This window comes from Leishmania martiniquensis, chromosome 28, assembly GCF_017916325.1.
Source record: "Leishmania martiniquensis isolate LSCM1 chromosome 28, whole genome shotgun sequence".
NCBI classification, from domain to species: Eukaryota; Euglenozoa; class Kinetoplastea; order Trypanosomatida; family Trypanosomatidae; genus Leishmania; species Leishmania martiniquensis.
Window position 1 is genome coordinate 69,743 of NC_090163.1, and position 27,089 is coordinate 96,831.

The 27,089-nt window shown below is 59.5% G+C and overlaps 8 protein-coding genes across 8 annotated transcripts; all 8 read left to right on the forward strand.

Moving 5' to 3' along the window:
• Positions 1 to 260: 260 nt before the first annotated feature.
• LSCM1_03031 (uncharacterized protein) lies at positions 261 to 2,045 on the forward strand (the record flags this gene model as incomplete). The annotated part of the gene is made up of 1 exon (XM_067320584.1): positions 261 to 2,045. The coding sequence occupies one exon, from the start codon at positions 261 to 263 to the stop codon at positions 2,043 to 2,045; it is 1,785 nt and encodes a 594-aa protein (XP_067177194.1).
• A 1,096-nt stretch (positions 2,046 to 3,141) lies between these two features.
• LSCM1_03032 (uncharacterized protein) lies at positions 3,142 to 3,570 on the forward strand (the record flags this gene model as incomplete). The annotated part of the gene is made up of 1 exon (XM_067320585.1): positions 3,142 to 3,570. The coding sequence occupies one exon, from the start codon at positions 3,142 to 3,144 to the stop codon at positions 3,568 to 3,570; it is 429 nt and encodes a 142-aa protein (XP_067177195.1).
• A 3,093-nt stretch (positions 3,571 to 6,663) lies between these two features.
• LSCM1_03033 (uncharacterized protein) lies at positions 6,664 to 7,737 on the forward strand (the record flags this gene model as incomplete). Its single annotated transcript, XM_067320586.1, has 1 exon — positions 6,664 to 7,737. The coding sequence occupies one exon, from the start codon at positions 6,664 to 6,666 to the stop codon at positions 7,735 to 7,737; it is 1,074 nt and encodes a 357-aa protein (XP_067177196.1).
• Positions 7,738 to 8,670: 933 nt separating this feature from the next.
• On the forward strand, positions 8,671 to 9,675 carry LSCM1_03034 (uncharacterized protein; the record flags this gene model as incomplete). Its single annotated transcript, XM_067320587.1, has 1 exon — positions 8,671 to 9,675. One exon carries the CDS (start codon positions 8,671 to 8,673, stop codon positions 9,673 to 9,675), a length of 1,005 nt encoding a protein of 334 aa, XP_067177197.1.
• Positions 9,676 to 12,403: 2,728 nt separating this feature from the next.
• On the forward strand, positions 12,404 to 14,230 carry LSCM1_03035 (uncharacterized protein; the record flags this gene model as incomplete). The annotated part of the gene is made up of 1 exon (XM_067320588.1): positions 12,404 to 14,230. The coding sequence occupies one exon, from the start codon at positions 12,404 to 12,406 to the stop codon at positions 14,228 to 14,230; it is 1,827 nt and encodes a 608-aa protein (XP_067177198.1).
• A 3,515-nt stretch (positions 14,231 to 17,745) lies between these two features.
• Positions 17,746 to 18,639, forward strand: LSCM1_03036 (uncharacterized protein; the record flags this gene model as incomplete). Its single annotated transcript, XM_067320589.1, has 1 exon — positions 17,746 to 18,639. One exon carries the CDS (start codon positions 17,746 to 17,748, stop codon positions 18,637 to 18,639), a length of 894 nt encoding a protein of 297 aa, XP_067177199.1.
• A 1,320-nt stretch (positions 18,640 to 19,959) lies between these two features.
• On the forward strand, positions 19,960 to 23,406 carry LSCM1_03037 (uncharacterized protein; the record flags this gene model as incomplete). The annotated part of the gene is made up of 1 exon (XM_067320590.1): positions 19,960 to 23,406. One exon carries the CDS (start codon positions 19,960 to 19,962, stop codon positions 23,404 to 23,406), a length of 3,447 nt encoding a protein of 1,148 aa, XP_067177200.1.
• Positions 23,407 to 24,723: 1,317 nt separating this feature from the next.
• Positions 24,724 to 25,473, forward strand: LSCM1_03038 (uncharacterized protein; the record flags this gene model as incomplete). Its single annotated transcript, XM_067320591.1, has 1 exon — positions 24,724 to 25,473. The coding sequence occupies one exon, from the start codon at positions 24,724 to 24,726 to the stop codon at positions 25,471 to 25,473; it is 750 nt and encodes a 249-aa protein (XP_067177201.1).
• Positions 25,474 to 27,089: the final 1,616 nt, after the last annotated feature.

The window sequence follows — 27,089 nt, forward strand, 5'->3', positions numbered from 1 at the left end:
CCGCACCTGCACGGCCCACAGATACGCGTCGCCACATATACGCCTCGCCGAAGAAAAAAAGAGTAGTGACTGGAGCAGTTCTTCGACACTTATATTTCCAACCTTCATCAAAACTTACTTATACATCACACACATACTCACACTCATACACAGGTTCAGGGGCACATGCGGAACTGAATAGGACAGCGGTGCGCCACCCTTTGGTCCACCACGACCCCCGGCTCTCTGAGGAGGAAACAGTTTGGCGACGCCCTTGTAGAATGAGTACGCGAGACTGTTCTGCCCTGCGGTGGGAGGCTGTTCGCCTGCCAGCGAACTTACAGGTGCGGCTCTCTTCGATGAAGGAGCGCACACTGGCCGCGGACGTTTCGGCGTTTGAGGGGTTCGGCTCTTTTCACTCCGAAAATGTGGAGCACCTCATAACGATGGCGGAGGCCGCCTACAGAACACCCGCTCATTTTCCCGCGTTTGCGAAGCGGATTCTCTCCAAGTCAGAGATTTCTCTGATCCAAATGACGTCTGTGAAAGAGGCGGACTACTCACCGCTGCCACGCGCGAATGCCGGGCGAAAGCGAAGCCGCATGGAGACGAGACTGGCCAGCAGAGCAGTTTCGTTGGCCGAACGCAAGAACGGAAAAAGGGAGACGGGCGCGCAGGGCGACGCTTCCGCTTTTGTCGGCTGCGACGACATGGATGGTGTGACGAATTCTGAGAGTGTGCTGGGCCGTGGGGAAGGTTGCTGCGTCTTTCCTCCCGTGATCGGCGCGTGGAACCCCTCTGTGAGGCAGCAAGTGTGCGAGATGGCGAACGAAGCAGTGGCGCCGTGCGAGTTTGGAAAGGATTTCCGTCGCGAGCACTTTATCATCACACCAGATATGGTGTTCATCAACCACGGTGCCTTCGGCAGCACCCTCGTCGGTGCGATGCTCATCAAGCAACTCTATGAGGAGCACATGGAGACGGAGGTGGTGCAGTTTGTGGATCGAGAGCTGCTCCCACTGATCGTGTACAGCATTCGCGCGCTGAGCCGCTTCCTGCACGCCGATCCGCGCCAGGTGGTGCTGGTCCAAAATGCCACCTTCGCCCTCAATTGCGCTATACGCATGATCGATGGAAACGACGTGGTCGCTTTTATCGATACGGAGTACTTGTCGGTGTACAAGATGCTGTGCTTCCGCTGCGAGGAGGTCGGCGCCACGCTGCATGAGATCGGGCTGAACAGGTTTCTGCACGATCCGGCGGTGATGGGCGACAACGCCGCTTTGACAGCAGAGATCTGCCGTCAGTTACCCGCTAACTGCACGACGGTGGTACTGGACCACGTAACATCGACCAGCGCCCTCTGTTTCCCTGTCTTCACGCACATCATTCCGGCGCTGAGGCAACGCGGCGTGCGTCAGATCATTGTTGACGGTGCCCACGCACTGCTGCAGGTCGAGCTAGACTTCAACGCACTGCCACCCGAGTCGCAGCCCACCGTGTTCGTCGGAAACTTGCACAAGTGGTTCTCCTCGACCAAGTCAGCGGGCTTCTTCTGGGTGCGTCTCGATGACATGAAGAAGATACATAGCGTCGTGCTTTCGCACGGCGCTGGAGATGGCCTCCTCTCCGAGTTCATCTGGGATGGCACACGTGACTACGGTACGTACTTAACCATTCCAGCGATGGTGGACTTCTGGGAGAGACAGGGGCACCACCGGGTGCGAGACTACTGCTCTCACCTCTTGTCATCTGCAGCAGACATGCTCACCATCGCCTTTGGGTCACGAAAGGTGGCTCGCCACTCCCCTTTCATGTCGCTGGTGGAACTCCCCGAGAATCTGCAGGACAGTCGCATCACTGCCAAATACGTTCAGGACACCCTCCACGATATTGCTCGAATTGAGGTGCCGGTAAAGCTAATCGAGGGCCGCTACTACGTGCGCATCAGCGCCTTTGTCTACAATACCCCTGACGAGTATGTGTATCTGCGCCAGGCGATTTTGTCCATCGCCGAAAAGTGGTCGGAGCACCCACAGTGGAAGCATCTGCATGCGCAAGGGTGATCTCTGGCAGCCGCCTCCGCTGCTAACAAGTAAGGCTTTGCCTGTGCAGTGGAGCGAGCGAACTCGTCGCTGGGGCGGCTTTCATGTGTGTCTCATAAGCCCCTTTTCTCGAGCGCATTAAGGCTCTCGTGCTTGCGTGCGGCCATCCTTTCTGCAACACATTCAAGTGGGGCCGAGGGCGGGGGGGCAGTGTGTGTGTGCGCCGCGCTACATCAGACCAGTGGAGGTATGCGCGCGGGGGTTCATTCTCCGTCTCTCCGCAGTGATGCAGCCGCCTCTTTTCCTCCCCTCGCCATGATTTTTTTCTCATCCTTCCTGCTGAGCCATCGCCTTCTGTTGGAGCTACGAAGTTGGTGGCGGTGGTGTTGGTCTCGTTGTCTTTGGATGCGGTAGGTGTTGCTGCCGTCTAATGCTCTTGCTTCGCTTCGGCACGCTCTGTTCTCTCTCCCTGTGTGCATGTATGTGTACTCTCTGCGTTTTTTTTCCTACGGCCGTGCGCGAGATCATATCATGATGGCAGTAAATGGAGTCCACCGCATCACCTGTCATGTATTGCTGCAGGCATCTTTGCTGCCTGTCTCTTTGGCTCTGCCATTCTGTCTTTGCTGGGCCCACGGCACACGTATTCTCGCGCAAGCAGTGCGCCAAGTTCGGGTGCCATCGCTATAGCACACGGCTGTGCGCTTTGGGCCTCGCTACAGGCCAGTAACTGCGGAGGGTGGTAGGAAACGGTGCCTCTTCCCGCTTTTCATATGTTTCGGTGCGTCCGAGTGACCGACCGTGCGCTTCGCTTCTTCGTCAGCTCAGCCGCCGCCACCAAACGCCTCTTTTTCTCTGCGCATCCTCCTTTGTCTATTCCTGTCGCTCCCCTGCTTTTCCCCCTGCCGCCGCACTTGCCTCCCATAGTCCACGCCGTCCTCCTCCCCATTGCGACAGCTCTACACGTTATTCAGTGTACGCGGTCTGACCCAAGCACTCCTCAACAGCACGCTCCTCGGTGCCGTCTGGACCCGCGTGTTTGTTTCTCTTCATCGGTTACCACTTGGTAGGCACGAAATCACCTTATTTGTCTTCCCCCCTCTCTCCTTGACCCAGCATGCCTCCTACCAAGGGCGGAAAACGCCCAATTCCGCTTGGGGGTAAGGGCAAGGGCAAGCGCTCGGCTGGTAAGGTGCACAAGTCAAGCAGTGATCACAAGCGCCGCCGCAACCAGAAGCGCAGCCAGCACTGGGATCTGTACATTCACCGCGCTTTGCGGCGCTTTTTCAAGCGCGGCACGCTGAGCAAGGCTGCCGTGCGCGTTCTGTCCTCCTTTATTGAGGACATGTTCAACCGCATCCAAACCGAGGCCGTCTTCGTCGCCAAGATCAACAAGGTCAAGACGCTGACGGCTCGCGAAATACAGACCTCAGCCCGTCTACTGCTGCCGCCGGAACTGGCAAAGCATGCCATGAGTGAGGGCACCAAGGCTGTCGCCAAGTACAACGCGTCCCGTGGTGAGGCGTATGCACAGAGTGGGATTTAGAACGGCGCACCGCTTCCAAGTGCCCGAATGCCCCCCACACACACGCGCACACCTCGAGACCCGCTTTTTTGATGTTATACAGCCTCTAGAGGTGTGCGGCTCGCCTATGCTGACACATGTCCCACTGATTAGTGCGCGCAACTTCTTTACTACTCTCCCTTCACTGTCCGCCTCATAACCAAACATAGAGTTGCTTTTTTTTGTTAATTTCTTCTGAGTGCATGCCCAGTCGATGGTGCCAACCTGAAGTGGAAAAGGCGTGGCAACGGGTGGGAGGGTCGCATGGCTCTCCAAGTGGAGTGGGTGCACTCACCTTTGTCGGCTTCCGTCATGGTGTGCTTGTGTGTGTGTGTGTGTATCGTCGTTTGTCTTTCTCTTTTTCGCAGCTCTGTTTCGATTCAGTTTTGTATTGTGTGCTGCTTGATGCTTCAGGGCACACGCACACACGGAAGGAGCTGACACGAATACGCGCGTCTACAGACTTCTCTCCCTTCTTCAGAGAGTCTCTTCTTTCCTTGTCTCGTCGCACGACGCTTATGTGAGCAGCCGTGCACAGCTGATCGGCGCAGGTCTTCCTACGTCGGCGAATGCACTTTTCCCTTCACCACCACGATGCGTCTGTCTCGCTTTTTCTACCCATGCGCGCTGACGGTGGGGGGAGGGAGAGGGAGCGATGAGCCACGGTGAAACAGCAGGTATAGATACTTGAGCATGACAGAGTCGTGCGCATGACAGCGCACAGGAGAAAAAAGAGCAAAGCATTGCAGCCACCCTTCCTTGTCGGTTTCTCACTTGGTGAGGCGGTATGCGTGCCCGCGTGCATCACCCCTGTACTTGCAGCGAGGTGTGTGTGTGTGTGCAAGTGTTGCGGCGTTGAAAAGAGCGGCAGTACTGTCTTCGGCTTCTACTCATGGTCTCTTCAGTCGATGTGGAGGGCTTAGCGAGGCAAGCACGTTACTACTCTGCACGTTCGCTGCTTGTACTGCACCACTGCATCGCTCTTGTAGGAGGGGCAGGCGGCGCGCACGCACAGCGGGAGAGAGAAGGGCATACCGCAGAGGTAATTACACACCCAGAGAGAGACGATGCACAGGGGAGCGGCTCCTGGACAATGCTCCATTCCTCCTTTCACGTCTGAGCCCATTCTTCGCTGCTTTTTTATTACGGGCCCATTCTGCGTTCCAGGCGCGCGGCCACATTGGCGCATATGCACGAGTGCATTACGGCTATTCGGGCGGACGTGTGTGCCGATGCGGATCGCCTTGCACTTTGTTTGGTACCCGCTGCTTTCTGCTTCTCTCATATATGCGGCATCGGATAGCTGCGTGCAGCTCTCATGGGCTGGCGAGTATCTCTGCAAGTCTGTGGCGGCCTCTCGAGTTGCGTCTGAGTGGTTGTGGGCGGACGCTTGGACGACAGGCACAGCTGCTGCGCGTGACGGCACTTTCACAGGAGCTGTGATCGCACAGTTACATCATCCGTGCTGGCGCGTTGCACCTGTGCAAGCAGTTATCTTCTCATGCGACGCTCCTATCGGGCCCCGGGCATCGCTCCCAGAGGGCAGCCACAGACTTTGCCGGGGCGAGGGTGTGGGGTGTGGTGGGGCAGGAGGGAAAGGGCACCGTGCCAAAGCACAGGTGCCGACCTCTGTTGTCGTCGCCGTCAGATCTCTCAACCTCGCAGCGTTACTGCTGGTGGCGGCAGCTGCATCACCTGCCCCTTGCGCCGCCCTGCTGCCTCGGTGATGTATGCACTCTTCAGCAGAATCAACACTTCCAGTTGCTCAGCGACTGCGCCGGCAAGAGAGGCGGGCGCTGTTTCTTGCTACACTTCTTCCTTTTGATGGCGCCACTGCATACCGACATGCTTTCTTCGAATGTGGTGCTCCTCTTGCGCCTTACCTCAGTGAAAAAAGGGCTGGATATGCGTATGCGCCCCTCCGAACGGGGGCAGCGCGTGGACACGGGGCGATGGGCGACTTTCTTGAAGAAAAAAAGGCACCCCGGCGTTGCGCGTACTGTGGCCCTCGAACATTTCGAAACGCATCGAGATTGTCACGCTGGTACCTGCTACGGGCGATAAAGTCGCTTACCTGCTTTCCAACTCTGACGAAGACGACGGGGCGAGCGTCGCAGCGTGACGAAATTCGGCGGCGAAGGCCTGCACTATCTACCCGGCACACGTGGGTGGCGCAGAGTCTTTTCAACTTCTCCAAAAATCCTGTGTGCCCACCCTTCCCCCCTGCCCGGCCGAAGACGGCAGAACTGGTGGCCAGTTTTCGGAATGGCAGAGACAGCACGCAAAGGTGGTGCTGCGCGGATGCCGGATGACGTCTATGTGCGCTGGTGCTTGGGAGCGCACCTCTTGCGTACTTGTATGCCGCACAACCAGTAGTCGGGGACATTGAAAGAGCCAGCGACCTATCCTCCTGCTGTGCAGCCACCTCGAGGACCCCCGAGTGTGACCTCTAGCTTCGTACGATATGGGCAGCTGCTTGAGCGAGCGGTGCGCTACGCCTGGCTCTAGGGACGGGCTACGCACATGAAAATCATCGATCCTATCGATCCCCTCCCCTCCCCTCCCCCCCCCCTGGCCAAGCACCGCGGCTGACCTGTACCCCCCTCCCCTTTCTTCTCTGTAGAGCCTTCTTGGGCTTCGATTCACTCTGTCTCTCCCAATGATCGGCGAGTACCGTCCACTCCCTCTTCGTACCTCTCGCTCTCCCTGCTTCTGATCTCTTGCTGTTATCACACCACCACTGGGGTATCGCTCAATGTACCTGTGGGGTTTATGAGGTCTAGCTGCAGTGCACCGCATTCTGTCCGCGGCGCCGCCACACGGGCCCCTCTTCTGTTTCTCTCTCTCTGCTCCCCTTTCTACGCAGGCTCGAAGTAGGTATAAAAGTTTACCTCCAACTGCGCTGGTGAGCCCGTCGAGGATCCATCGCGCGAAGGAAGCCCAGCCGGTGCGGCATCAGATGCCAAGGCAAACGGTCGCACCGGCCTCACCCGTCTCTCTCTCTCTTGGGTGTTTTTTTCCGTCTGCTCTCTCTTTGAATTCCTCAAGTCCCTATCCTCTGTACATCGCCCAGTCATGAACGCGTTTATGGCTGGAGCACCGATGCTGTCGTCGAACTATCAGCGGTACGACGCACCGGGCGCTCTCTACGACCCTTCTAGTGTCTCAGCGCGCAGCGTCGCGGCGAAGATCCCACCTGCGCTGGCTCCAAGACCTAAGCCGAAGGAGCTTTCTCTCCCTGTGGTGAATCCCGAGCTGTACATGCGCCGTCGCAACTCGACCAGGGAGGCGCTTGGCACATTTCGGCGGGTGCAATTCTTTCGCTTCAAGTTTTACTTTAGCACGGACTTTCTCGTTGGCGCCATCCCGATGGGCATTACCGTTGTTCTCATCGTCGCGAACATGGCGCTTGTGTGGCACCACGTGGGCTGGTACGAGTATAGCTTTACACTTGTTGTGCTGGCAATCACCTTCTCGTCCTATTTCTTGACCACCTCCAGCGACCCCGGGATCTATCCGCGCCTGCGTAGCGGCGAACAGGATCCGCTGCAGGACAACGTGCAGCTAGTCTTTTGCAGAGAGTGCCGGCTACGTCGGCCTCCTCGCTGTGCGCACTGCTATCACTGCAAGGTATGCGTGCTGGAGCACGATCACCACTGCAGCATTCTCGGCGGCTGCGTCGGCGTGCGCAATCTCCGCTGGTTCGCGCTTTACCTCCTCTCCTGCTCATCATCTACGATGATCGGTGTTGTCTGGCTGATACGCTATCTCTTCAACGATCTTTTCACGCCGGACGATGCCGAAGACGCGGAAAGAGGTCCGGCAGCGGCGCCAACGCCGTTTCCGACCATGCCGGGCGGGCGGCGGAGTTTCGCGCCGGTCGATCACACCGGCTCTCACCTCGCGGCCATCTTTGTGCTGCTCATCGATGGATTCGTCGTCATCGTGGTGGTGGGGATGCTGTGCATGTACACGTACCTCACGCTGACCTCCACGACGCGGAGGGAGTCGATGCGGAAGGAGAACTCCCTCAAGGCGCTTCTGCGGCCGCGAAGTGTGTGGCGAAACTTCAAGAAAATGCTGAGCCCGCCGCCGTCGCTCCTTGACTCAATGGACCTCGGCAATGAGGAGGCGATGGATCTCATCTGATGCGGAAAAGGGGACCGGCAAGAGTTCATGGCGCATCTGCTGTGGTGCCAAGCTAGGAGATGAGTGCGCGGTAGGGGGGGTGGAGGATGGCGCGAAAAGCAATGTGCAAATACTCTAGGAAGGGTGCGCAGCCGTAAGGGGAGAGCTCCTTCTCCTCACCCTCGCTGAAGCTTTACCGACGCATCCGGAAGGGGACCTGGGTGGCTAGGGGCAGTGAAGCGGCGGCAGCCTACAGGCTCTCCCCCTTCCCCTCCTTATGCACACTTGCAACTCTCGTCGCAGCGCTCAGTGACTATCGCACAGCGATATGGGGCGCGCATAGACGCCTACGCTTTTTTTCTTCTCTCTCGGGGAGTAGAAGGAACCGTGAAGAATGAGGAGAGCTGCCGCATGGCGCACGGGCATATGCCTCTTTTCGTGATGCACAAGGTGTGGGGCGCGGCTGTCACCCCCTCTCCCTCCCACCGCCCGCTCGCACGCCATCTCTCACTCTTTGCTCACCGGCGTCGGCCGCTTTCACCTCCATCGTTTTACGGTCTTTTTCTCCCTCACTTTATCACCACCGAAGGCTTCTTTTTCTCTTTTGCGTTGCGCGCTTTGACTTCACCAAGCACTCCGTCCACCTCCGACGCCCTCCACCGATCCGCCTCGACATACCCTCGACTGAGATCACCACAAAGTGCACGTCGGCGTCTTCGTTGTGGCTGCCCGCTATTTCTGGCTTTTCACCCATCTTCTCTTTCACATTGGCCGCGGTCTCCCGCTCCCTTTCTGCCGGTGCCGTTTCGCGCGAACGCACCCGCACTTCTCCTCCACCAACGTTTTTCCCCCCTCCCCTCACAAGCGCGGCTTCTTTTATTTCGGTCGAACCCTCCTCTCGCGTGAGCTTCAGTATTGACGTACCCTCTCTGCCTCTCCTTTACGCTCGCGGATATGAACTCCCCGCCCCACTGCCGCTCGTTGTCGAGCTCCGGCTCGTGGTCGGCAGTCACTGGAGGGGGCCCGGTCACAGTCACGGGGGCCGACTCTCTCGCCCCCGCACGCGGCGAGACCGCGGACGGATACACGAATTACCCGATGCTGCAGGTGCTCGACCGCAGCGAGAACTCCTTCACTGAGGAAGTGGCGAAAACCGGGCTGCATGGTGATATGAACGGGGTTGGTTGTCTTGAAAAGGACGATACGGGTGAACGGCTTTCGCAAAGCTCTGCAGATTCGTGGGTCGAGGTCACCCCGGCCGAGCTGGGGGTTACTGTAGAAGCGCAGCGTACACCTGTTGACGTGGCTGCAGGCCCGCGTGTGGCCGATGCGGCGCAGTCACTCGCACCACTCCCCAGTGTGCTGGAGGACGCGGAGGCGGTCTCGCCGTCTCTGCTCGCCCCTAATACGCCCTCGTACAACGATCTGAAGAGGAACAAGGATGCGAATGTGTCGCCGCTCACTCAGCTGATGATGGGTGATGCAGTTACCGCGTTCTTTGGCGAGGTCGAAGCAGCCGCTGAGGGGACCAATGCAGAGCAGCTTTCGTCTTCCTCTCCCGACGCTCTCGACCTCGACGACGTCGTCGCCTCGGCGGACTGTGATGAAGCGGAAAGTAAGCTCACGGTGAACGTTGACCCTGAGGATGTGACGTGCGTCTCCAGCTTGGGGATCGCTGCGAGCCCTGCGACGATGATCGGCGTCACTGAGACGCTGCGACGCCGAGTCGTTCAGGAGGACCTCCTGCGAACGGAGCGAGGGCCGTCAGAGCTGTCACCGGAGGAGCGTGCCACCGTCTTGCAGGCTCTCTTTGGCGACTTGGGCAACGTACCAATATCCGCAGAGAAGTTTCGCGAGGTCATGGTGCCGTATCGACGCCAGTGCGAATGCCTCGGTGCTTCGTACGGCTTCCATCACCAGGGCTGTCGGTACTTCGCCGACTTTCCGGTCTCCCTGTAGGCAACATCGCTGAGCTGAGAGGGGGGCACGCGCCTTTTCCTGTGAGTAGATCAGAGCCGCACGTTCCCGTGGTCGGCGCACTCAACTTTATCATCATCGCTTCTGAGACCCTCCCCCTCCCCCCCTCCACTACCCGCCTCGCTGCATTCACTGTGCTTCGGCTATGCACACCGTAGAGGGGCAGTGCACGCACCCCCACATGAGCGGCGCGCGTACACATCTGTGCGTATGACTGCCTCAGTGACGGGCTGCACCCCGCTCTATCTCAATATGCTTCTCTTTTGTTCCTCTGTCGTCAGTCCCATCGTCTCGTGCACTTTTGATTGCCGTGCTTGCACGTCGCTTGCATCGGCGGTGGTAGCGCGACGATCGGCGTTGTGTAAGGGTGTGTACTTGATGACACTTGTTCTGCTCACGCGCGTTTTACTGCCTCCTCCTCGAGCCCCCTTCGCTAACGCGTCATTAGCGCCGCTCTCGTGGGTAGCATCAGCGACAACGTGAAACGCCGCTACCTGGCAGACACTCTTCTTCTGTGCTTGCCTGCATCTTCTTCCTCCATACCTGGCGTCTCTCTGTTCGCGTGCGTGGCCATCCGCGTTATGCCGACCCCCTTTTGTCTCTGCTCTTGTCCTCTCCGAGCTTCATGCTCGCTACTTGCGAAGAAGCTGACGCGATACGCGCAGCACAATGACTGCTCGACTGCATAAGTACCCTTCTATGCACATCCTTATCGGGAATATGCGAAGAGCAGCAGAGCGGGAGGCAATACGGCGGAGGACGCCGATGACAGACTTTTCTTCCCTCTCCCCGTTTTCTCCCTGTCACTCTTAGTGTGGGCTTCTTGTGCTTCTCAACATACAAGGATGCGGTCGTGGGCCGTTAGCGAGTACCCGCAGTGCGTATTGGTGAGCCGTCGATGAAGAAGGGGGGACGAGGGACGGAAGGCAATGCCCTTTTCCATTACCCCGCTGTACGTTTTTGGAATGTCGGTGGCACGCTTACGGCTCAAAGTGAGGGGAAGTAAACTTCCTGTGACGCGAGCAGGCAGACACACCCACAAACGCACAAGCACGTCATTACCGGTCGCTCCCGCTCATCTTCTTTTGACTTCTGTGCCTTCCACGCCCCTCCGCCCTCCCCACACACACCCACTCACACACAAAAAACTGTCGCTTAATTCCACAGCGGACGATGAAGGCCGTCGGCGGCTTGCGCCTGGTCCCATGGAAGCCCGGTGCGGCTCTCATCTACTTCAAAATTACCCTTTCGTCGTACGCTGTGCAACCATATAGCGTGTCACCCTTTGTGATGACTAAGGAGTAACACACGCGCCGACACGTACGCAGAAGACGCAAAGAAAAGGCATTTACTTCGCACAGGGATAGCGATGATGTGGAGGACATCTCGCCTCTTTTCCCGGCCAGACTCACCAGCCGTGTGGCACTGCTGAAACGGTGGCCCTAGCGCCTTGATGGAAGTCGCCATTCGCCGTAGGTGCTCATGTCAGGTCGAGTGGGTACCTCTGGGCAACCTTTGGAGCCCTTCTTCGTTTTCTCTATGCTAGCGCAGAACCATGTACTGCGCCTCTTCAACGGTCACTGCGTGCAGACGTGTTGTCTTTCCCGAGGTAAGACGTAAGCGACGCTTTACTGGTCCATACTGCCGCTGCACGTCCTGTGTCCCCTCCTCACCTGCGCCGATGCCTTGTCGCGGCACCATCTTGTCTTCTCATCGAATCACACTGCGCACACCCGTCTCATCGCGCATGCACCCTTACACACGCCCACGCGTTTTGCATCCCTCGCACTCACCCACACAAGTGCGGCATTCGTTGCCCCTCCAGCCTAAACTTCCCCTTTACAGTTCCCATCTTGTTCATCTTTCTGACCCCTTCTCGGTGTCTCTTTCGCCTCCCTTCTTGTCTCTCTGCCTGTTCCATCGTTTACTGCCTCGGAGTCGTGCTTCCCCTTCTTCCCCCTCTCTCTTACATGCCACGTGGTGGCTGTGGTGGTACTTGCTCTGTTCCTCCTCCTCCTGCCCCTCTCCCCACACCGACTCGCACTCTGAGCATCCCATTGCAAAGGCAATTCATTCACCTCTCTCTCTCATCTTCTTTCATCTGTATAACACACACACACACATTTACACAGACAGGTATAACACCACCCCTCTCCCGCTCCCTTAGTATACGCACAGACGTCTCTCCTTACTTAAATCCTCTCGCTCCTCTCCTTCACTTCGGTGTGGTGACGGTGCGCCGTTTGCACTCGCTGCATCTTCGCCTCTGTATTTTTGCACTGCACCAACAGATTCTCTTCGCCACACACACACACATACCCACATACACGCTGCTGTACAATCGCCATTGCAGCAGAACACTTACCTCACCACCATCGCTGCTGCGCTGCGCCTCAACACGTCGTGCCCCTCCACTTTTCCCTTTAAGGCGACAAGGCTAAAAAGGGCTTCTTTTCCTCGGCACTCCGACGCCCTCTCTCTCTCCCTCTCCCCCTCCCCTCCCCTTTTTCCTGTCACACCACTGCCAGTGACAAGGGCGCCGACGCACCGGAAGAAGTGTACGGCTCCTCTGCCCATTCTCGACGACCTCTCGATCGTCACGAGCGTATTCCCTCTGCTCTCGTGTGTGTGTCGAAGGGCACAGCCTCCCTTTCTGACAACTCAATCACACACACACACACAGTCACACGAGTAGCAAGGGGGCGCGGCAATGGCAGCCACCGCTGCGAAATACATCCTCGGCGCCGGCGTGGCCGCATTTGGCGGAGTAGTGGGCTTCAGCTACACGAACCCCGCCTGGACGCAGCGGCGGTTCGACGCGAGCAAATGTCCGCCGCTGAAATATGAGACTGTGCCCACACGCGAGATGTGTGTTCAGGCGCTGGGAAAGCACAGCTCGGCGACGAACCCGCTTGATGTACTGATCATTGGCGGCGGATGCGTCGGCGCTGGGTCGGCGCTGGATGCTGTCACGCGCGGCTTGTCGGTCGGCATGGTGGACATGGGCGACTACGCCGGTGAGACGAGCAGCCGCAGTACGAAACTCATCCATGGCGGCATCCGCTACCTGCAGAAGGCCGTCTTCCAGGTCGACCCGATGCAGCTAAAGCTTGTGGCGGAGGCGCTGCGTGAGCGCACCATCATGATCCACCAGGCTCCGCATTTGTGCCACAGCTTGCCCACGCTGGTACCGTGCTATCACGCTATTGATATTGGAATGTACTGGTGCGGGACGAAGATGTACGACCTCTTGGCCGCTCTCTACGGCGGCACCCTGGAGTACTCTGGCTTCCTCTTTCCCTACGACGCGATGAAGGCTTACCCGAAGCTAAGGAAGACGGATCAGGATAACAATGCCCTCCTGGGCGCTGTCCGCTACTATGATGGGCAGATGAATGACGCACGACTCTGCTACTCAGTCGCCATGACGGCAGCTTGCTACGGCGCTGCCACGGTGAACTACGCGAAGGTCAAGCAGATGGAGGTAGTAAAGGACGACAAGGGCGATGAGCTGGTGCGTACCATCGTCGAAGACACCATCACGAAAAAGACGATGGAGTTGTACAGCAAGTCGATCATCAATGCCGGTGGCCCTTTTAGTGGCGAGATCGAGAAGCTTGCGAAGAGTGCTGACAGGCAGCTCGACATGTTCCCCGCATCCGGCACGCACATCGTGATCGACCGCAAGTACTGCCCAAAAGAGCGTGAGGCAATGGTCGTGCCGTCGAACGACGGCCGCGTCGTCTTTGCCATTCCGTGGCTCGGTGGCTGCCTGCTCGGCACCACGGACCACAAGTGTGATGTGCAGTCGAACCCGAAGACGCCGCAGGCGGACGTGGACTTCCTCCTCGCCAATATCAAACCCTTTGTGGGCGAGGTCCCGCCGGAGGCGGTGCAGTCCGCTTGGACCGGTATTCGCCCGCTTGCGGTTCCAAAGGAACAGAAGCTGAAGAGCGGCGGCACGCAGAACATCGTGCGTGAGCACGTCATCGCGGTTGATTCACGATCGCACATGCTGAACATTACCGGCGGAAAGTGGACGACTTACCGCAAGATGGCAGAGGAGGCTGTGGACGAGCTTCAGAAGACCATCATGAAAGGCAGAGCCAACTTCAAGCCTTGCTGTACTATGGACTTGGTGCTTGTGGGCGCGCGGAATCTCAACAAGGTTGCGTCGGCTGCCCCTTCGGGTATTCCGGAGGATGTGCACGAGCACTGGCGCTCGAACTATGGTGATCGCTACGAGGAGATCATGACCGTCGTCGCCAAGGACGCCAAGCTGATGAAGCGCCTGGCAAAGGACTCACCGGTTGTCGAGGCTGAGGTTGTCTACGCGGCTCAGAGAGAGCACTGCGAGCACGTTATGGACTTCATCGCCCGCCGCACACGGATCGCCTTCGTGAACTCTGCGGAAGCGGAGCAGGTGGTGCCGCGTGTGACGGAACTTATGGGGCAAGTGAAAGGTTGGTCTGGCTCGCAGCGCAACGCTGAGAAGGCGGCTGCCTACTCCGCCCTTGCCTCTTTCAAGGGAACGTAAGGTAATGCTAAGAAAATTTGTGTGCTCGCGCTGCATCCCCCCTTTCCCACGTGCGATGACGCCGTGCCGGATGCGAAGAGCGCGGGGAAGAGCGAGAGAGTCCTGCGAGCACGCACCAGACGCACATCTCGTCTTCCGTCCTGCCTTGATTCTACAGCCGCCGACCGACACTGGCGTAGCGTCTTCAGGTGTGCTCGCGGCTTCTCGGACTTGCCCATTCCGCCTATTCTTTATTAATTCGGAGGCGGAAGGGGAGACACATCCCTATCGCTGCATGGTGTCTCTCGGGGAGGGGGGAGTGGGCAAGGCTCCCCTTCCCCCTTTCTCCTTACTAGAGGCCGATCCACTTCTGGCGGTGGCAGGACCGAGCACGTATGACGCAGGGGCGCCGGTGCGATGTAGCGCTGCCGATGTCGGCGCGGCTGCGAGGCATCGCGTGAAGCGGTGCGTGTGTGCGTGGGTAGGTGGGTAGGTGGCGCTTGAGGCAGAGGCCGCGCACGGGCAGCGACGCCGGCGCACCCTCTGCCACGCGCGTCTGCACGCCTCCTTTGGCACCCCACGCGGCGCTGGTGCCCGTGTGTTGTGCGAGACGGGCCGGGCCGCGAGGGGGGCGGCTGGCGGCAATGAGCCTAAGTAATGCTCTTTGGCAGAGCTGTCACGTTAAAAAATTAAGATCGCAGGTATGTTCGGCCTCTTTTACCTTTCCTGGACCAGCAGGCGAGGATGCGCGCTCTCTCTCGGGAACAGGGCGCCAATCCGCTCCTCCTCTTTTTCACATGTATTTGTCTTGTCCCTCCCTTTCTCGTCATCCCGCACGGAAGGGGGAGGGGGGGACGTGGACGCGCTGATAGACATGCGTGAAGTGGTGGTGATTGAGAACGCCGCTCCTTTTTGTTTCTCAGCCGCTGCCCTGTGCTGGCGCTGTTGTGTGCCCTTAGCGGTCGGCCCTCTCTCTGAGTTTCGCCCTTTCTATTTTTTTTCTCTTACTTCGCATGGCGCCCCTAAGCGTCTTGACGGATGCCTATGCGCTTGGCGTCGGCATGGAGCTGTCCCTTTGCCAGCGTGCGTTCATTCGCCTCTGGGGATGCCTTTCATCGGGGTCGGCTGCCTGCTCTTCCTCGTCTTCGCTCGTTCATCTTGTTACCCGCTGATACTGTAGCCCGCGCCTGACTGTACCAGCGTCGAGCACCTCCTCGGCGGGAAAGGAGCACAGACCCCGCGGCCGGCGCCCTCGGCCACCACGGCTGAGTCCTTAGCGTCGGAGGGCATTTCTGGGCTGTCGCTGTGCTGGGGAGACGTGCAGCCATCACGGCGTTGGGACCGGCTCGCTTCTACTGGCGTCCACGACCCAAGCGATATAGCCAGCTCCGCTCTTCTTTTTTACGCTTGCTGCGCTCCGGCGGTGTTGGGCGTGATGCAGGACCGTAGCCGGCACTGTAGGTGCTCCAATAGCACGCGGTGGGGTGACGCCAAGCGATGCTGGTCAGCCCAGCTCCTTGGCGAATCTATGTGACGAATCTGTATGCTGCAAGCGATGCATTTCTGCTCACTGGCTGGCAAAACGCCCGGTCTCCGAGGGCCTTGGCGTGAGGCTAGCGAGCTTTGTCCCTGAGCTGATTCGGCCTGCACAGAGACCACCCGCTGGTGCCCACATTATAGACGTCGCAGGCTGCGCGCTTTCGCAGGACCTGGTGGCGCGGCCCGCTTGGATGATGGCGCGCAGCCCGTCCGCGTCTGTCCGGCGCCGGTCGCGCTGCTGGTGTGCGAGCGAGGGGCGGCGAAGGGCACGCAGAGCCGGTTAGGCGGATGCCTCCCCTGTACATGGGCAGGGGCACCTCACCCATGGCTGCCCGCATTCTGTCGCATTCGTAGAGAGGCGGGTGAGGTGTCCTTGCGTACGTCCGCTCGCTCACGTGCTCGTGGCGGAACGCTCCGGGGGAGGACGGAAGGCGCCTTGGCAGCTTGTTCGTCGTGGGTAGCGCGTGAGGGCGTCAGCAGTGGTGCGAGCGCCGGTGAAGACAGAGGCCGCGGAAAGGAGGCGAGGGCGGCGGGTTCCTCTGTGACGCCTCTCTCTCGGCGTCTATTCCTCCCCCTAAAGTGCACACCTGTGGAGCCTCTATGCTTTTTTTTTTACTTCTCGGATGCTGTTATGCCGGGCCCACAGCACTGACTCCACGGAGGAGAATGCGTGCGCAGGTCTTAGGGGTGCTGTGGAGGATATGAAGGGGGCTTGTCGAGACGAAGGGTTGGCAGTTGATGGGGGAGAAGAGCGCGCTCTGGTGAGCTGAGAGCTGGAAGAACCTCACAGCGTGGTCTTGGGGCGTTGTGCAAGGACGAACTGTTTAGCGAGTGGGTGCCATGTGGCAGTTACCTACACTATTCACCGTCTCATCGAAAGGGGATTCTCGTCGTCTTGCTTTCTGCTTCTTTTTCGACTGCAGCAAAGGCGAGGTGGCGACGCGGAAGTAACGCCCGGCAGCTGCCGCGCTGATCTCATCTCTAATTTTGTTGCTGTGTGTCGGCGGTGCTCTTTCTGTGCCGGCCCACCTGCGCGGGAGTAGAGCGCATCGCGTCTGATCAAACAGCGAGAGCTCTTCTCCTGAGGGGGGCATGCAGCTCTCCTTCAAGTCCGTCGCTGGGAAAGGTTTGGTGATGCCCGCAGGCAGAACGCACGAGCTGTAACAACGCGTCAGTTCGCCGCACGGCACGGAGAACTTGCTGAAATTGAAACGCCATTGGCCCTCTTAGTTTTCTTTTCGACAAGTGAGTGCGAGCGTGGCGCTAGCTTGCACAATCGTCACACCGCTGTTAAGGGTCTCAGCAGTTTGTGTGCGCACGATTTGACCATCGTCCACCTTAAAGAAACAGAGCAGAGAGGTAAACGCAGAGGCCATTGGTCCCCGCAGAGGGCTTACGCATGCAGTTAGGGACTTCCCATCCGCTTTCGCGCACTCAGCGCAGCCCATCGGTACAGCCGTGCCTTTTCCAATTTCATCGTTCAACTCCCATCCGCCTTTGACAGCATGTGCGCTACCAGCACGAAGACAGAACGTTCTCTTCCCTTCGTTTCATTGTACATTGCCCAGTCGGGCTGCGTCTCTGTTTGTGTGTCTGTGTGGGAGGAGGCGGACGTCTGTCGAAAGAGAAACGGCAGCGCGGAGCAATCCGTTCTGGCGAAGCGTCTCGATCGACGACGAAGTCGGTTCTCGACGAAACACCGCGACACACACACACACACACAGACGCCGAATGTGATACACACGTGCGACGCGCCATCTTCATTTTCGTTGTGCACATATATGTCGAGTGACAACACTGCTGGGGCCCACTGCATATCATTCGCGGCGCTACCAACCGGGGGTACTGTGAGCGACTGGTTGGCGTGCGCCTCTGGCCCTTCCCCTCTTCTCCCGGTGCTGCATCCCTTTCTTGAGAAGGAAAGAGGAGTGAAAGCGGCGCGCGCTTGCGTGTCTTCCCGCGTAGCTCTGACTCGATAAAGGGGGAATCCGCCGAGAATGGCAACAGCGGCGGAACTCGGCGCCGGGGGAGTAGACCCGGCCGGAAGGCCCATCTTCGTGGCGACGGAGCACACCCGCTATGCCCCTGGTACCGAGCGCGAGCTCTCCGACCAGGAGCAGCTAGCGTGGAAGTCATTTCAGCTTTGGCGCACGTCGCTTTCGATTGAGCGTCGTGACGCCGTGTACCGAACGATCACGAACGCGGACTACACCAACTTCAACCTCACACGCCACATCATGGGCACGCCATATCCGGTGATCGACAGTACTCCTTCAATCATCAGCACCGTCGCCGGTGTTCGCCTGTACGAGCACGGCATCGCTGTGATTGCCGGGCTCAGCTACAGCATGTGGGTGCGGTCCAAGGCGTCGCTGCGCCACACCCGCTTGCACCCGGCCACCCGCTTCTTTGTTTCCATCGGCACATTCGTTTTCGCTGACATGTGCTTCTGGTACCGCAGCATGTTCCGCCTCTCCGGCTTCCTGCCGAACGACTACGAGTGCCGCAAGTTCGGCGTGATGGAGTCGAAGGAGCGACTGGAGCGAAAGAAGGAGTTGTGGGCCAAGTACACGGCGTATAAGCGGGAGTGGTGCCGCCGCTTCGACTACCACGTCTACGGCATCCGCCCCGGGGAGAGGTTCAGCCTCTTCTCCGCCTGCTGGCTCCCGCCGTGGTCCACGCCGTACGGCACCGTCACCGATTACCCACTGCGCAGAAATCCGTACTTCCTTAGCGCCACCCCGCTGCGGGAAATGTACGGGGAGTACGCCTTTTCAATGGAGCTGCCCAAATCGGAGTACTCGCCGCTGTCACAGGCGAGACCGGAGGTTCGCTACACGTTCCGCGGCCCGCTTGTCGCTTCGGAGAGCAACAAGTCCTCCGCTGCGTGAGGGCGCGCGCTCGATGGGACCTACGTGGCAGCCACCGGGAGCGGTATGTGCGGTAGAGAAGGGTACAGCGCAGCGCGCACAGGTCTTGACTCTCGTACGGCACCTTCACAGGAGTACCTCCGATAGGGTGAAGCGTCTGTGTCTCGCGCTTGTATGGCCGGCGGTCACCTTTTGGTGTGATTTCTTTCTGCTTGGGGCAATGTGAGCGTGGCGTCACCCCTTTTTTCTGCATTTTCCCCTCCCTCTCTCCCTCTTATTTTTCTCGCATGCCATATCATTTATGTTAGGCAGAAGAAGAGTACCACACAGCCGCCTGTGCACCTCTGTGGCTGCATACTGTATACACACGCTCACCGGTACTGCGGAGTGCTGCAGCTGTCGACAGGTGCGCTAGTATCTGCATTTCTGCCACACCGTTGTACTGTAGCGATCGCGCGTGACGCGTGGTAGCTTTGCTTTGGGCTCAGATGGGGTGGTCGAAGACCGACATGCACCGTGTGCGTGTGGGCAAGCTCTCTGCGCGTGTAGTCCAACGCTTCGTCTGTGTCAGCAGCGAAGCCACATCCTTTCGCCTCATTCTCTGTTTCTGGGAAGAAAAAAAAAGACCGCGCCAACGGCGCTCCCGTGGCAGAGGTGTACTCAAGGCTGCTCGCCGCCGAATAGGGGGAGCGCAGGTTGGGTTTCTTTCACCTCGCGGTGACCTCACGCGGGTAGGTTGCGCGGCTTCGCCGCGTCGCAAGCCATTTGTGGGCTTCCTGTTTTCTGAGGGCGCACACGATGGACGCCTTTCTTCCTTGGTGACTGCTGTACACTTCGTGTGCCACGTTGGCGCTGATAGAGCACAGACAGTGGTACTTGCGCAGCTTCTCTGCATCCCTTTTCCACTCTTCTTGCTGCCAACCTTCACGGTCAACTCTGCACACACGTGCGTGCCCACAGAAGCTATTGCCCACTGCCGTTTTCGCGGAAGGAGGAAGAGGAGGGAAAGGCTACCGTCGCCTCACGAACACCGAGGATAGAACAGATTATGTGCTCGCTGTGGAGCCGCCGTGTGCTTGCAGCAGGCTAGTTTTGGGCTCAACGAGCGGCAGCGGTGACCTCTCCGTAACCAGTGCCTCCTCGTCACGTCTAGCCAGAGCTGGTGTCCATCGCTCTTGTTGCGGCTGTGGGTTGGGCCGCTTGAGATGTTTGAGCGGCCCACACACGCGCACGCATGCAGCAAACCGACACAGTTATTTTTGCGATCCCGCATCCACTCTGCAGGCCTCCCTATAGCTGCCGGCGCGTGAGCGAGCACAGGCCTCCTCTCTCAGGCGTCGAATGCATCGCCCGCAGTGGATAGCTCAGACGGCTAGCCTGGACCAAGTTGTTCGACACGCCGTGAACAACCACAGCGATAGCCGAAACGGCAGCGGCGGTGGAGGCACCTTTCAGTCCACATCGCTACTTTCTTCCTCTGCTCTCGATGGTGTCTCCGCCGCGAGTGCCGTCTCGCGCCTGGTCGTTCAGGGTAGCCCATCCGCGTCGGTCGCACAGACGCCAACGGTGCAGGCGATTCACGTGCTGTGCCACCGCTTCCTCGAAACCTACGCAACACCAGAGGCGCTTGCGAGAGACACGGCATGGTGGTCGACAGAGGCAGCTCGCTTGCATGCGGCGCACTTCGACGGCAATGCACACACGGACATTCCCGGCGAAGCGCCTCCAGCAGCGCCCGGGGGATGGGGTGAGTTCATCAGGCACATAGTGGAAGTAATGGAATCAACGCACCACATCGCCACGGCGCAGCGGTTGGAGGACAGCGTACCAGCGTTGTCATTGCCGCCTATGCGGCAGGCCGATACGCCGGGCGAGGTGAATGTAATGCAGCTCAGCAGCGAGGTGCAGAATGGCGGATGGGAGAGCCTCGAGCTTCTTGACAGCTCACCACACGGCGATGAGGCTGCCGCTGCGATGCACCGTGACGAGGAGTGCCTGCGTGTCATAGAGGCTGCTTTACAGAGCGACGCCCACCACTGTGAAGAAGCGGAGCAGCTTGATAGCCTTCGTTACCTGCTCAAACACCGCCCGGAGCTCATTGTCCAAAGTGAAAACGTCGTTGATCTCGAACGAATGGTGATCGATCGCGCATGTTCGCAGATGAAGAGTGGCTGGTTGGAGGCGGCCTTGTCGCTCTTTCTGTTCCTCCCTCCTCGCGCCCAGATGGATATGGTGCACGCCGCCAGCTCGGCAGTCACTACCCTGGCTTGCACTGGCGAACCACCCGGACTGCTTCTCGTGGGCTTCCTGCATCGACTCCTCTTGGAGCTGCCGCACGGCTGGCTGCCGCTGCTGGACAACGAGGTGACGGAGGTCTTTGTGCGAGTGCTAAGGGACGTCGCCGTTCCCTTTGGAAGGCTACTGGACGAGTTGGACCCTCACGCTGTGTGGCTGGAGCGCTGGTCGGCGCGACCGTCGTTCGCTCTTTCGTTGGACGCTGTTCTCCGCTCGCATCGGTCTCTCGTAGATGATCTGGCCGCGCAGCTGCCCTCGTCCCACGCGACATGCGTGCTGCTGTGCCTGCTTCCACAGCTGAGCGAGTGCATTGTGCCACAGGACCCGTCCACAGCGTCGTCGCAGCAGCCGTGGCCGAGAATGTTTCACGCGCTTCTCCAGTTGCTGTGCGGCGAAATTTGGATGGACGCCGGTGTGTACGACGCCGGCGCTCATTCGCTGTGTCGCTGTGCAGGAGCCTTGCCGCCAGCAGAGAAGGAGAAGTGCTTGGATGTGGTCTCTAGAGCGGTGCTCGACTGGGTGCCAACGGCGGACTCTCCGGCGCATGATGCTCAGCTCGCCTTTGCTTTGCGGCTGCTGGCAACTCTGCTCACAGGCGACGGCGAGCAGGCGCTGTGGTGTAGCCCGCTCACATGGAAGCTGGTGGACGGCCCGCTTTTCACTCAGTCTCGCGCGTGGCTGCTGACTCGCCAGCGGCGACTGCCGTCAACGCAGATGCTCTCTCGCGCTCTCCAGCAGGATGTCGTTGACGTGGTGCGCGAGTGCTGGACGCGGCTGCTTCAGGCTCACACCCCGAAGCTGCCAGCCACCCTTGCAGCTGTTGTAAAGGACGCATGCGACGGCGGAAGCGCTTTTCGATGGACGGAGCTCGTCCGGGTGTCGACCACGGTGGCTGGGTGGGCTGCTCTCCAACCGTACATGTACACCATCGCTGATGGCATCACCCACATGCCAGCGCGCTGGGCGGAGCTTCTCCACGCCATTGTGGAGGTCGGTGGGGGCACTCTCGAGAGGTCGTCGGAGATGGGGGTCGTCTCGACATCGTCGATCCACACATCAGACAAGAAAACTTCGCGCGCCTCCGCGTGTCTGCGCTCCCTTACCCCCCACGGCGTGGCACTGCTGCTCCGCTGGTCAACCTGCCCCCTCGCTCGCGAGGGGCTGGCAGAGGCCGCGCGTGACGCGTCACTTGCCTTTCTTCGAGGCAGCCCGCACGAAGCGGCGCAGCGGATGCGGTGGCCGCTACTCTGGCCTGTGGAGGCGTACCCAAAGGTCGGCTGCTCCGATTTGTCGCTTATCGAAGACGCGTTCGAGGTCGCCCGTGCCGCCCGCGCTGGCGCCTGCTACCAGTCTATTCACCTCCTCCTTCGATCGACAGCCTTGCCCAGCGATGACGGCGCTGACGGCTGTGACCCGGGTCGAGAGCTACTCGAGGAGCTTTGGGGGCAGCTGGTCGACCTGTGGTTGGCTCCGGCGCAGCTGACTCCAGACTCAGCCGGCAGTGGCTCTTTGTCCGTCGTGCCGGCCAACCGCTTGCCTTTCGGGGAGGATACCCTTCTCACATTGCTCTGCGCTATGGCACTTAGTGTGCTGGTGCGCCCGTCGGCGGAGTTCCGGGCGTGGTTCGACCCAACCGTGGCGCAGCGGCGCATCCGCCAGTTGCGCCACCTGTGCGAGGAGCGTCGAGGGGTGGACCCTGTATACTTCATGGTGCGCTTCATTACTTCCGGTAAGGGCCGCAAGCGGCTGCCGGCGATTTTTCTGGAAGGTTTTGAGGCGGAGCTGACCGTTGACGCAGTCTGCGACGTGAGCAGTTTCACAGAGGGCGAGGCTATGCCGGCGGGCGATATCAGTGCTGCTGCTGCTGCTGCTACCGCAGAGGAAGAGGTGCAGCATCCCCAGGCCATGCTTCTTCACTCGTCATCGGGCTGCAGCCCGCCCGCATTGGAGGCAGAGGCTCGTACCGCGACGCCTTCACCCAAGTTTGAGGTGCTGGAGTCGGTCGCTCGGGTCCTGCTGGCGAACCGAGCGGCGCTCCGTGTCACACGGCAGGAGGTAGAGCAGTGTCTGGCGAGACGCAGCGCCGACGAGTGGGCATCCTACGCGGACACGGAGGCTCGTGTGCTGTCGGTGTGCGCAGAACTGGAAGAGCAGCACTCTGCGAGCGCTGCGTTGCTGTCCAGCGCTCATGTGGACATTTTGTTTCTTGTGTCGCTGTGCCTGCACAGCTGGCTTAGCCTTCCGGCGACACACAGTACGCCTGCGCGACGCAAGCTCTACTGGGCAGCTCTAGGGTTTTTCAGCGAGCACGGCATTGCTGCGTATGATGCGTTGGTGGCGCGCAGCATCGCATTGCATGTGGAGCGAGCGGCTCGGGAGAGTGCCGGCTTCGTAAAGGAAGCCGCGCTGTTTCCTCTGTCACGCCCGATACCACTGCCCTCTGCCCTCTTTGCGCACTTGCTTGTACGACCTTTCGCGCTGGTGACGAGCTGAGCGTTCATCACTCCCTGGTTGGAGTGCGGGGTCGCAGGGTGGTGATGGGGGTGAGTGTCTGCAGAGGGGGTGTTGTGTGGGGCAGCTGCTCTTCGCTCTGCACCAACGCACGTCTTCAGTGGGGAGTGGGTGTGCGCAAAGGGGCGCACAGCTGAAAACATGAGTTTATGGTGCGCGGCTGCCTCCTCTGGGGCGGGCCGACGATCAATGCTGTTGATCCTCCCATGTACAAGTCGAAGCCATCGTCGTACCTTTTTGTTGTGGCTCTCTGCGGGAAACGGCAGGACCGCTAATCGTTGACTGTGGGCCAAGGGAGAGGGTATGTGCTACATGCCCGTGTGGGCTTGCCCCAATGCCACGTTTCGCCTTCATTTGCTGAAGCACAGGAGCTCATTGCTGGCCTGCAGCATGCGAGGGGGGGAGGGGGGATGCACAGGGAGGGTGAAAGCGGGAGGGGTGGGGCACCGTGGATGCCTTGACTAGGCAGTCGCGTTTCGTGATCACTAGCGGACGCCAATGGAGGCTTCGCTGACGCGCTGCAGCGTCTTCCCTTTTCTCAGCATCTGCCCTAACGAGATTCTTCACACCCCAAAGCTCGTCCCTCTCACTCTCGTGCTCTTCTTCCCCTCCTTTCGTGTTGGTGCAACCCTCCTCCTCGTCTGTGTGTGGCGGAGTCTTGTGCGCACGCGAGCGCGCAGCGGCTTCAGCACATCGCTCTGACATTACCACCGCTCATATTGCATTGTCTTCGTCAACGCCGTCGCACGGGCCAGTGGAACGGCTGAGAGGCACGCTGAGCTGGACCAGACACTTATGCAGACCCTTTCACCGCACTCACGCCGACACACACACACACACACAAAACGGTCTTGCGGTCCCGCCACCCTCTTTCGTACAGACGTGATCCGCATCGTCCTCTGCCGGATACGGCGAGATCGCTCTCATACAGTCGAGCTTCTGTTTGTGTGTGCACTCCGCCCTCTACTACCCCCTCCTCCCCTCCCGTCTCTGTGTCGCTCTCGTGTACCCCTTGTTTATCCCCTCCCACCGCCATTAAATATTTGTTTCAGTCCGACTCCGCGCTGCCGCGCGGCGACTCGGTGTACTTCTCGAGAAGTTCTCCAAGAGCTCTGTGCTGTTGCCTCCGCAAACATTTTCTCGAGTGTACCGGTGTGGGTAATCTGCCGAGAGCCTCTCATCTATGGCATTGCCTTACACTTCTTCGCTGTCAATCGTACCTCTCCCTGTTTGTCGCATCGTCGACCTCCCCTTTTTTCGCCGGCAGCGTTCATCGCTCCTATGCCTTGGTTGTCGCACATGCCGCACGCTTCGTCTGCCACATCAGCCTCGCCGGCTGAGAGCGGCCGCCAAGACCATGAGTGTTGTGTCCAGGAAACACCACAACAGGGTCCAACGGTCATGCCGCCACAGCTGGCGGACTGTGTCAAGGCCTCTGAGTGCCTCATTCAGGGCATTTTCAAGCGCTACTCGACGTCTCAGATCGGAATCGCGTTTAACGGGGGAAAGGACAGCGTGGTGATGTTCGAGCTGCTCCGTCACGCAGTGACAACCCCGATTCTGGCGCAGTGCTGTATTTTTGTGGTCGAGCACAGCGATGATTTCGACGAGCTGCGCAGGTTTCGCGCATGGTACATGCAGAAGGTTGCGCCAGGCGTGCAGCTAGTGCACCAGGGCGTGGCGCAGGACATGCGACTAAGTTTATGGAGGCTCACGGAGCAGTTCCCACTCAAGGTGGTGTTCATGGGCACGCGCAAGACAGACCCACACGGCAGGTACCAGAAAGAGGCGGTGGAGAAAACAACGCCTGGCTGGCCAGATTTCTTGCGCGCGTGTCCCCTCTTTCACTGGTCCATGAACGATGTGTGGATGTACACTAAGATCATGCGCATTCCGCAATGCAGCCTGTACGGGAGCGGCTACTCGTCAGTGGGCCGAAGTGCCGACACGAATCGTAACCCCCTCTTGCTGCGAGAGGATGGGAGCTACCGGCCCGCGTGGGAACTGACGTGCGATAACGCAGAAAGAGAGGGGCGCCAAGCGGACTAGAGGAAAGAGCAGCCAGCGCGTGGCGACGGCTAAGCGCTCACGTCATTTTCGCGCGTCCCTTTCGCGGCCAGTCGTGCCCAACTGCATGTCGATGGTGCACTGCTTTTCGCGTTTGGCTGCATGGAGGCTGTGCGCAGCCTTCGCTCTCATCCCGACCACTGCCGGCCCCACCAACCAGCGTGAGGGGGGCTGTGGGTGGGAAAAGGGCGCGCGTGTGTCAGACTACGCGTTCGCGAAGCGCTGGCGCTGTGGCAGCGTGAGAGGAGTGATGGTCTTCCGGTAGAGGGGTGGGGGTGGAGTCGGGCTCCGTGCGCCCCCTTATGTCCCTCGTGATGTGCGCTTGTGGGGTAGCCCCGTGCACTTTCCCCCCAACGGAAAAGTGCGTGTGCTCCTTCTGCGGCTGCGAGGGGCGGGGGAGAAGGACGGATGGGGGTGGGGGTGGCGCGAGCGCCGGCGATCATCACCGCAAAGCACCGCCTTTCATGCGCACCAGTGGCTTCTCTCGCTCTTGAGCCGCTGTACGAAACGGAAGTTCTGACCGTGCGGAAGAATGCCATGATGGCTTTCCGCGCGTGTCTGCCCGAGCCTCCGACTTTTTTTTCTCGCGTGCGCGCAGCGCTGTGGCATGCGGTGATCGAGGTAGTTCTCACAGCCCTCTCCCATTATCGCGCTCACTCTCTGCATGCCCGGGGTGTGGTAGTGGCGCTCTTTTCTCGCTGTGATGGCTTCCATTGGCAGCTGTTTCGTACACGGGTGAACGCTCGACGCGTCGGCCTCCCCACCGATGCGCACCCCACACCCAGGCGCCAAGGCGTATTTGAGCCCAAAGCTGACGCCCCTCTCTCACCCTGATCTCTCTTCCATTCGCTTAGGTGATCTTAAGCATACCGTCTTCCCAAACGCCGTCACGTACCGAGGCTCTCCCGCTCTTCACACTTCCTTGCCTCTTTCTTCTGCGCGGAAGAGTGCTGGTGAGCGGAGGGCGTAAGAGGCGGGCATGACGCTGAGGAGGCAGATGACGACTGCGCCAAAACGCGCGAGCACACCGCTGACACCGTAAGCGTACGTGAGCGAGGCAGCGGACATTGCATACAGAAGCGAAATACGGCACACCGTAAGCACAGAGGGAGAGGTGGCGAAGCGGCCAGCCTGCACATGCACGCGCTTCCCTGCCGCATTACCTGCGCGTCGGTGGGGCACTGCTCTTCGTAGTATCTCTGCAGCGAAACGATAGAGACGCGCCCTCCTTATCTCTGCGTGCGTGCGCCCATCTTCACGGAGGAAATACTCGGCCACTGCGCAGCCCTTCTGCAGTCGCAGATGGTATAGGAGAAAGGAGGAGGACCGACTGAATCGAACTACCCGCTCCCCCTGACCCCCCTCCCTCCTCCGCAGATGTGAGTACTCTCCAACACCACTACCTTCTCTTCCTTTGGGGGGATGTGCTCGAACGCGCACCTTTCCCCCACCCTCTCGACCGCCTCGTCGTGCACAACGCACGCTTCTACAACGCCTTGGAAAACCTGCACACACACACACACACACACACGTACACTTACGCAGGTTATCTGCGCGATGCATACCACGCAAAGGAGCAGAGATTCAACGCATTATCT